The sequence below is a fragment of the Mastomys coucha genome, unplaced genomic scaffold (assembly GCF_008632895.1).
Source record: "Mastomys coucha isolate ucsf_1 unplaced genomic scaffold, UCSF_Mcou_1 pScaffold1, whole genome shotgun sequence".
In the NCBI taxonomy this organism is placed as follows: Eukaryota; Metazoa; Chordata; class Mammalia; order Rodentia; family Muridae; genus Mastomys; species Mastomys coucha.
This window is the reverse complement of record NW_022196891.1, coordinates 62,819,955-62,830,377: the sequence shown is the minus strand read 5'-3', so window position 1 is coordinate 62,830,377 and position 10,423 is coordinate 62,819,955. Positions and strand designations below refer to the sequence as shown.

The following is a 10,423-nucleotide window of genomic DNA, read 5'->3' as shown; positions in this document are numbered from 1 at the left end:
AAAAAAAAAAGTTTTCTACTGAGACATATAAAGGATAGTTTAAACATTTAATTGAATACCAACAGCAAGCAATACTGAGTAATCTGAAGAAAACTCCGTTCTATCTGCTACATCTGGGAGGAGACAAAGACACATTCCAGGAACAACCCCCACATTTTGAAGAAATTGAGGTCACAAGGCTCTTGTCTTGTTTTCTCGGAGTGTTCTCACAAGCACTCATAATTCTCCTCACTCATAACTCTATTCCTGGACCATGTTCTGACGGGCTTATAGGTTGTAGTCTGTCATAGAGAGAAGCAGAGACGATGGCAAATGCCTTAGCTTGCTTTCACAGTGGCTTTCCTACACAGCCAGAGCCACTTGCCAGTGGGTTTCATCACTCACAGTGAGTTGGGCTGTCCTACATCAATCTTAATTCAGAAAACCCTCCATAGATATGCCATAAGCCAATGAATGAGGCAGTTCCTCAATTGAGGTTTCTTTCTAGGTGACTCTAAGATTTGTATTATTGATAAAACCTAAGCAGCGCAACTGGTACAAGCATACACATAAAGACGAATCTTGACCTTATTGTTGTGGAACCTCATTAAAGAGCTTTGGTGAAGTTGTTCTCTTTGTATCTGATTCTGGGACTTGACATCTATATAGGATAGGCAGTTGTGTAAAAGTATTTCTCAGGGGGGTTTCCCTGTTCTCCTTGTACCCGAATAACTGTAGGGCATTTCTATGCCAGCTCTAGCCTGTTTTAGCTCTGGAATAAAGACACAGAGACCTGGTATTTTTACTAACAAGCTGCACACACTAAGCTGGGCAGATTCTGATCTAACCCAACTAGGTGCTACTACCCAACCAAATGTCCTGATATTTGCTATCTGGTCTTGCCCCTAGTTTGCTCTGGTCCATGTATGGCCTCGTGACTGCTTTCTTATCGAGATCTCAAGGCATGTCATCCTAGTCTCTCCATGTTGTTTTTCCACACCTCCTCTTTCACATCTCTCTGGTCTCCTTGGGACCCCCTGACCAGATCAGATGGCATTCTTGCCCAATCCTCCTGCCCAGCTATTGGAGGATCAGCACTTTATTAACCAACCAGAAATGATGGAAACTATTATTATTATTATTATTATTATTATTATTATTATTATTATTATTAATTTATTTTGTTTTTCCAGATAGGGTTTCTCTGTATAGCCCTGGCTAACTCTGGAACTCACTTTGTAGACCAGGCTGGCCTTGAACTCAGAAATCCGCCTGCCTCTGCCTCCCAAGTGCTGAGATTATAGGCGTGTGCCACCACTGCCTGGCAGTGGAAACAATTTTTACATAACTTTGAGACTGGAGATGCTTGACCATGCCATCATCTGGACTGCAGCCAGATGTCTGGGCATAGACATCAACATTGACTACACAGTGCACAAAACCATCCTCCAACATAGCTGGAAAGGGAAGGAAGTGTAAAGTAGAAGTGAGCAAGGACAGGCTTGAATATTGAATACCAATATTTGTGGTGCTTTACTTTCATCTTCCCAGATTTTATATAAACATGACTGACTATCCTGTCTGATAGGACTTGTCCCCTTTATAAGCACAAGCTAGATCTCTTGAAGACATAGACTGCTAGACATTAATTAGATTGGAGAATGTAATCAATGAGAACATTCTGTAGGGGGGAAAATATATGTCCTTTGCTATTAATTTGAGTGTCCAGTTGGCCCAGTATTTGAAGAAAGGATGCTGCACAGGAAAGTGGTACAGTTACAGGACTAGTTGTGCCACTTCGTCAAGGTGAGTCAAGAGCTAGTCACATTTGTGAGCTTTGAGAGTATCTGCTCCAACCTTCTGTACACACAGTCCAATACTGATGGGGTTTTACTTTTGTATTCCCAAATTTTATATAAATATGGCTGCCTATCCTGTTTAATGATAGAATTTACTCCCGGAATGAATTCTGGGAAACATGGTTTATATTAACTGAGATGAAGCAGTTCATAGCAGCCTCTATTTCCTTTTGATTATTGAATGGAAAGTTTGTTGTAGAGTTGGAAAGTGCCTTTCCCCACCCATTAAAGGTAGATGATTTATGCCCTCTTCCACTGGTCTTTGCCTAAAATAAGGTTGTAAATGAACCTTTGCACAAGGCTATTTTCTAGGTGTATTAATTATTCTCTGTCTTTTGTGATAAAATACCCTGACAAAAGCAGCTTAAGGGAGGAGGGATTGATTTTGGTGCACTTAATAGTTGATCATAGCGAGGAGGCTTATGGTGTCAGGGTCTTGAGACCGCTGGGTACGCTGTATCCACTGCCAGGAATCGGGGAGGTGAATGCTTGTGCTCAGCCAGCTTTCTTTTCATGAAGTCTAAGGCCAAAGGCCACAGAATGATGCCACTCAAATTAAGAGTTCATCTTCCAGGGCTAGGGAAGTGGCTTAGTGGTTAAGAGCAGTTCCTCTTCCAGAAGATCTCAGGTCAGTTCTTCAGTTGTACTCTAAACCCATCCACTCTGAGGTGGTAGGTGGGTTTGGGAGACAAGGAGACCAACATGACTTTAAAGCTCATATTGCTTGCTCTGTTAGGTGTGGTAGAATCCTTTCCCTCTGACTTTGGAAGGAATGGTGGGGCTGGGAAAGTGATTCAGTGGTAGAGTGGTTGCCTAGCGTGTGTAAGGTCATGGACTTGATCACTGACTCTTGAGAGAGGGGCAAAGAGGAGTGGGAGGAAGGAGAAACTGATTAATAAGTATGTGTAATTTTTAATACTGTTCAAAAGAGTTTAATATGGAATAACTCAGGTTTTTAAACTTGAAGCTTATATTTTGGTCAGTTTTGGCTTCTGAACGCGCATTTTTGTGGGATATCTAGACAACACCATCAGTTTTTGTCCAGAGTCACACAAAAGGAACTATTTATTTAACAATATCATGCCCTAGAAATGCCTTTGGGTACATATTTCCTATGTGAGGGCTCTTGTAGAACAACTCATTTTATTTTCTGTTTTTATGACCTACCACCATTTTGTTTAGATCAAAGTGGCTATAGCTAGACATTTAATTCAGACTTTACATTTTTAGAAAACTATTTCTAATATTTTAGCATTTACTGCTTGTAATCTTTATCACATTATTAATTTGAGCACCTTGTTACTTTAATTCAGATGGAATACCAAACCTACCTTTGTCAAAAAAGAAAAGTTTTTCTGTGTCCTACATTTTTATTTTTTAAAAAACTGAAAATAAGATTCAAAAGCTAGTTGTAGGCATAGAATATAGGTTGGTGGTAGATAATCCCTTGCTTAGCATGCCTGGGTGGGGTGGGACAGGAAGTTTAAAAAAAGAACAGTAGAGCAATGTGGTTTGTTAAGATACTGAATTTCTTAGTTTTTTATCTTTAAAATCAATTATAATAGCATGACACTGTTATATTTTAATAAAACATTTACATTTATAGAATCACTTAATCAGTGTATATGATATAGCAAACAAATGAAGAACAAAGATACTATCCCTAAACAATCCATGGCATATACCTGTTGCACAGTCTCTGGTATTTGCTTCAGAAAGTTTTAAAAGGTAGAAATCTTATATAAAAATGGTTATTTTTTAATAGTCATGGGCTTTCAAATTAAATACCCAGATGTTCTATTTACCAATGTATATTGCATAGAAATGGTTATATCACGTACTTAAATATTTAGAAAAACATTAAGAAACCAGTTTTTAAATGGCTGCTACATACTGTAGTTATGAAAGTTTATTTTTAAGAAAAACTACATCCCTGGGAGGCAGAGGCAGGCTGATTTCTGAGTTCAAGGCCAGCCTGGTCTACAGAGTGAGTTCCAGGACAGCCAGGTCTATACAGAGAAACCCTGTCTCAAAAAAGCCAAAAAAGCCAAAAAAAGACAAAAAAAAAAAAGACAAAAAGAAAAAAAAATTAAAGTTTGTTTTTTCTTTGTCTCTCTGTCTCTCTCCCTGTGTCTGTGTCTGTGTCTGTCTTTCCCTCTCCCTCTCCCTTTCCCTCTCCCTCTCCTCCCTCTCTCCTAAGACAGGGTTTCTCTGTGTAGCCTTTGATGTCCTGGAACTTGCTCCTTAGACCCAGCTCCTCTCAAACTCACATAGCTCCACTTGCCTCTGCCTTCCTGCTGGGATTAAAGGCATGTGACACCACCACCTGGCCTAAATTTATATTTTCAAATGTCTGCTCTGATTGCTGTAAGAACTTCCCCACTGATATATTTTGGTAAACTAAGCTACTTTAAAAAAAAAAAAAGTTGTGTCCTGGCAAGATGACCTTTTTAGAAACAAGGACAGTAATGAAGTCAACATTTTAAAAGTACCACTACAAGTAAATACTTAAAGCATCACAGAAATAATAAAGTGCATAAAACAGGGGCCTCCTTCCTTCCTTCCTTCCTTCCTTCCTTCCTTCCCTTTGTTACTAGTGCAGGGATCTGATCTGTCTGTGAAGCAAAAGAGGAAAAGCTATTGGCTCTACTCAAATACTTTTAGACTGTTATATTCAAGTGGTTTTTATGTAATTTATCCTTTAACTTGAACATTATTTTCCTGAAAAAAAGACATTTTAAGGTAATAATTTTGGCCTCATGACCTATTACAATTTTTAAAATATATGGAATTCAACCCCTTACCCCATTCTAAATCTTATATACATATGTACTTACAAATATACATATCCTCAGGATCATAAAATATTTAATGTTTATAAGCTTTAAAATTACTGAATGTTAATACAGAATACATTACTAGCTATAATTTTATATTTATAAAAAATTTTTATAGCAAATGAAATATGAGCAAGTGACATTGCACAAGGACTGTGCAATTCACCCTAATTATAGGCTGGGAGTATAGCTCACTGGTAGATATCTCACCTAGCATGCACGAGGCTCTGGGTTCAGTCCCGAGTGCAGGTAGGGAAGGGGTGTTAACAAACAATGAGATTATGGAATTTATTAAACTACTGAGTTTCTGTACTTTGTTTTAAATAAATTTATGAATCATAGAACAAATCCTTCCTAGGTAACACCTATAATTAATTTAAAAAAATCTGTGTTTATCCTATACCTAGCCATTATAACACTTAAAAATATGAAGGAAGGGATGGTCGTGGCACACACCTTTAATCCCAGCTCTTTGGAGACAGATACAGGTGGATTTCTGAGTTTGAGGCTAGCCTGGTCTAAAGAATGAGTTCCAGGACAGCCAGAGTCACACTGAAAAACCTCTCTCAAAACAAAACAAAACAAAACAAACAAATAAACAAATAAAACAAAATAAAAACCTAAAGTGAAGAAGTCAAACAAACTAACTTGAAGGTCTTTTCTTTGAATGGCGATAAAGTGTGACATAGAAGCTTGCCCTTCATGACAAATGTAGAATTTAGTGTAATTTTGGTAACTCGTCAGCCTGGTTATTCAGCTAATTGCAGCTCTTTGTTATAAACTCACTGTTCATTGCAGCTGCTGAGTAAGTGTGCTTTCTGGTCTCCCTTTGGTAAAGATGATTCATTTTTTGGAGACATTTCTCATTTTTCAAAAAAGGAACTTAAACCTATTTTTGCATCATTTAAACTATTTTGCTTTTAATGGACATTCAGGATGATTTTTCTTATATATTTTCTACTATATATTTGTTTAAAATATTAATGGCCAAAGAGATAGCTCAGCAACTGTTAGAGCACTTGTTCTTGCAGAGGTCCTGAGTTTGTATACAGTGTTCATACATACTTGAAGATAAAACACTTATTCACATAAATAAAAATGTATAAATCCTCTTTTTAAATTGGTGCATCTTATTATTACTGTTTTTTACCCTGTTTAAAATTGAAAACTTCACACACACACACACACACATACACATACACCATTCTCTTTCATCACTTTTATTTTTTATTTTTCTACTAAATGCTTTCATGATGGATACCCCTTTTATTGTCTTTTTTATTGCCCAAGGGAGCCCTGTATTCCTTGCTTCTAGAATATTATCTAAAACACTATTTGTAAAGTGAATAGATCAAAAAAAAAAAAGAATTTACTGGGGGTCAGGTGCCATGTTGTCTTTTGTAAGTTAGTTATGTTAATAAGGAAGTAGACTTTAGAGGGTCAATATGTCTAATATTCACTTTATAAATGACAAAGCTGGAATTAGAGGTTGAATTATATTGTGTCAAGTTGTAGGCTCTTGATTTCAATGAAAATTGTATGATTTATTGAATTCTTTCTTTTTAAACAGGAAGAAGAGAATTTATCCAAAGATTAAAACTTGAAGCAACTTTAAATGTGCATGATGGCTGTGTAAGTAATGGTTAACTATAAATGCTTTAATAATGTCTGTAGTACATTTCTGATGAAATGTCCTAATCTTCCTAGGATGGATTAGACTGACTTTTAAGAATGGGAAAATAGGTAAGGTATGACGACACACAGTTTTAATCCTTGTATCTGGGAAGCCAAGGCAGGCAATGCTCTTGATTTCAAGGCCAACCTGACTCTCATAGTGAGTTCTAGACCAGCCAGGGCTATACAGTGAGACCCTGCTCCCACCCACCTTCCTAGCCCCAGAAAGAAAGGAAGGAAGGAAGGAGGGTAGAAGGAAGGAAGGGAGGGAGGAAGGAAAGAAAGAAAAATCAAGAAAAGGAGAGAAACAAAGGAGTTGGTGGGTGGTGGTAATAAAGTTTCGAATTAAAGCATTAAAGTATGCTGGGTGGATATTTGTAATCCCAGTACATGTGAGGAAAAAGACCAGAGGATCAGGAATTCAAGGTCATCCTCAGCTACGGAGTATGTTCAAGGCCAACCTGATCCTCCCTCCCCTACCCCCGCACACACGCACTTCAAAACACAAGTATATTTGGAATTCTTTTCCCTTTGAGAACTTTATACAGTATGTTTTGAACATATTCACACACACACACACACACACACACACAAACACCTTTGCCCCAGCATAGGTTTGGTTCTGTGGTGTCAGCAGGCCACATGCATTTTCTCATAGGTTTCCATTTTGATCACTCCTGAAGTTGCTATGTGAGGGTTTTTATGACTCTCATGTCTTAGAAATGTAGCTGTCATTAGAATTTCTCCTCACTATTGAAATGCTTTTCTGCTAATACCATGTTCTTCTTTTCTCTCTGCTTCCTTGACCCTGGTTCATTTGTGTCTTCCTAGCTCACTGGTCTATTGCTTTAAAACAATTTTTTAAACCTTGTCTCAAAAACACAAAACAATTTTTAAAATTAGATTTAGGCTGTGTGTGCGTGTGTGTGTGTGTGTGTGTGTGTGTGTGTGTGTGTCAGAGAGAGAGAGAGAGAGAATGAATGAATGAATGAATGAATGAATGAGAATATGAATTCTTCTTTTGAAACAAGGACTTGCTATAATGTAGGACTGAACTGGAGCTTACTGCAGGCTGAGCTGTCCTCGAATCCGTGATCTAATTGCCACAGCTTCTTGTGTGAGGATTTTGCACATGCGCCCCACAGCTGGCTACCATCTTACATAGTTTCCGTCTTATAAGCAGACGTTTCTCCCACAGTTCTGTCAAGCTTATTTTCATTTATCTCTCCTTGAAGTATTACTTAACAGAAAAGTTTTCCCTAACTTAATCGTATATTACCTTTAATCCTTGTCTTTAGGCTAGCTTTTTTCATTGTGTTTACTATATGACATTATATGTTGTCTAAACATACATATTCATAGTCAGCAAACTTGCCCCCTACCTCTATTCACACATTTGGACTGAGAAACCTCTTCAGAGATTTTCTTCTGGAAGATCCAAGATAAATATCCAGGGGAGTAAGTATCCGGGAATTCTTAGCATGTTGGACACTTGGGAATTGTTCACTGAGGGTAGGAGTGTACTATATGTCAGGTTTTATACCCTTTAGGAGCCAAAGAGCAAACCTTTTACCACATCCAAAGAAAGGTTTTCAAATGTTAGTTGCAAATGGATTTGGTATTGTCTATATCTCTGGTCTTTAACTTTTTTCTTTTAGGTTTTACTCTGTTCTCAAATATTTTAGAGAAGAAAGTAAACTTTCTCACCACTTCAGGCCTCCCCTTTCTTTGCCTTCAAACCTGATTTATGATTTGAGTGGGCATCAAATTCTAGGTTGGACATTATTCTGTTACTCAGTATTGTTACAGGCTATAAATATGCAGTCTAGCATCTAGTGTAACTGATAATGATGTCAGTCTAATCAGTTTTTAAGTTGATTTTGTCAGTTAACTTATTTGCATTAAGGTTTTTATGGAGATTTTAGAATGTTTATTGATGTAGTTGACTGTACTTATGTAGATGATATTGGGCCCTTTCCTGGGCCATAGGTCCTTAGTTAAAATGGACACTTTGGTAAGTTTAAATGTCTATTTTGGTGGGGTCATCTAGTCAGCTTTCCAGCCCCTGGCTAAGATTGATTTACCATTCATGTCTCATTACCATAATTAGCCCTAGTCAAGCCATCATTACCATAATTAGCCCCAGTCAAGCCCTTTGTAAATGTATTTATAGTTGTAGGCTGATCCTGATGATAGTGGATTATCAGTTAACTGAAGTGTTCTTTATATTTTCTAGAATTTTAATAAATAGAGTCATCTAGCACTTTGCTTTGCTGCCAGGGATCAGGCTCAAAGCCCTGTGCTTGATGTACAAATATTCTACCGCTGAGCTGTGCGCCTCTGACTCCTCATTATTTTTGGTGTTTAACTTTTTTATTTAGAATTACTAAGTTTAGACTTACTTAGAATAATTACATTGTGGCTCATTGTTGCTGGGGACGTCAGTAGTTATTTGTTACTGCTGAGTGTTCATTGTACAGGTACACTGTAATTTGACTATTCACCTGCTGATGGGCAGGGTTTCTTACTGGAGACTAAGAAGTTGTACTGTTTTTTATTCTTTTTGATAGATGCCTAGGAATAGAATAAATAAATTATATAGTAGAGTTCTATTTTTGTTTATTGCTTTTTATTTATTTTTTTTTAAAAATGGAGTTTTTTGGTTTTTCAAGACAGGGTTTCTTTGTAGCCTTGGCTGTTCTCTGGAACTCACTCTGTAGACCAGGCCTCAGAGATCTGCCTGCCTCTGCCTCCTGAGTGCTGGGATTAAAGTCATGTGCCACCACCACTGCTCCTGCCCTAGATAAGGCCTTGCTTGAAAGGTAGCCCTGCATAAGCTAGATCTTTCTCTGTGGTCTGCGGTGGTGTGTCCTACCTTGGAGGTCACAGGCATTGCATCCCCCTAGATCTGGAGTCACTGAGAGAGGATCAGCATGGGTGCTGGGAACTCTGGTCTTCTAGAAAAGCACCCAGTGCTCTTAATGTTGATCTATCTTTCTAACCATATTATTTTCTTTACATGGGTCCAAATTTTCTCACCTGTTATTTTCCCTTTCTCTAAAGAACTTTTTTAAAATGTATTTATTTATTTTTTAGTTTTATTGTGTTGTAATGAGAAAAGTTACATGTTTTCAATTTATCTGAATTTGTTAACATTTAAAAACATTTTAAGTAAATAGAATTAAATCACATTCTTGTTTTCCTTTTGTACCCCAACTCCTCCCAGAGACCCCCTTTCAATACCTACAATATCTTTTTTGCATATTCTTTAAAATTTATAAAATATTATAAAAATAAAAATGAGTATTATAAAAGTTGTTTGATATAAAACAACAATCAATTTAACAGTCTTATGTAGGTACTTGTCTATAGCAATACTGAAAGTACATACTTTTTTCTCAATATAAATTTTAAATAACTCCAAACGTATTAACTGTATATTTCAAAATAATAATACATCACTACTAATATTTTCTTAAATGAACATAAATATGTAAAGTGTTTTTGTTTGTTTGTTTTATATTTAGTAGAGCTGAAAATCTTGGCTCTTACTGTGGTAACTTGATACAAGAGTTACAAATGTCAAGCAAAGCATTCAGTCTTACTCTTTGTTGTTCTCTTACAAACCACCTCCCAATTTAATTGTCTACTTTTCTTTTGGGTATATAAATACTTTTTATATATGTAAGCTGTTCTGAAAACCATATTATAGTGTAAAAACATGAAATAAACAATACTACTAATGGAGAGGCTGAATAGGAGAAGCAAGATATTAAGACCATTATGTTGTATACAGCAAGACATTGTCACGAACAAACAAGCTGAAAGTGCATATGGATTGTATAATATTGGACCTATTTCTCCAATTACCAAATCAGAGAGACCATTGGATGACAGTCAATAAATTTCTAATTCCTCATATTTTCAGATTTCAATCGATTAGGATATATTGGTAATATTAATTTTCATGTTAAAATATTAAGAAAAAGTAATTGTTACTTCCAGTTTTTTGTTGTAAGAGGTGGAATTAGGTTTGTGTGAATTTGTTGAAAGATTACTTTCTTGCTTCTTCTA

General features: G+C 36.6%; 1 protein-coding gene across 7 annotated transcripts in view; it reads left to right on the top strand.

Annotated features, from left to right (window-relative positions):
- Window positions 1-10,423, top strand: part of Dcaf6 (DDB1 and CUL4 associated factor 6) — a 111,065-nt gene that overhangs the window by 18,903 nt on the left and 81,739 nt on the right. For all 7 annotated transcript variants that reach the window (XM_031387867.1, XM_031387890.1, XM_031387884.1 and 4 more), the window contains exon 2: window positions 6,246-6,307. In XM_031387867.1, coding sequence (XP_031243727.1) covers window positions 6,246-6,307 — 62 coding nt within the window. The remainder of the gene's footprint in view (window positions 1-6,245; window positions 6,308-10,423) is intronic.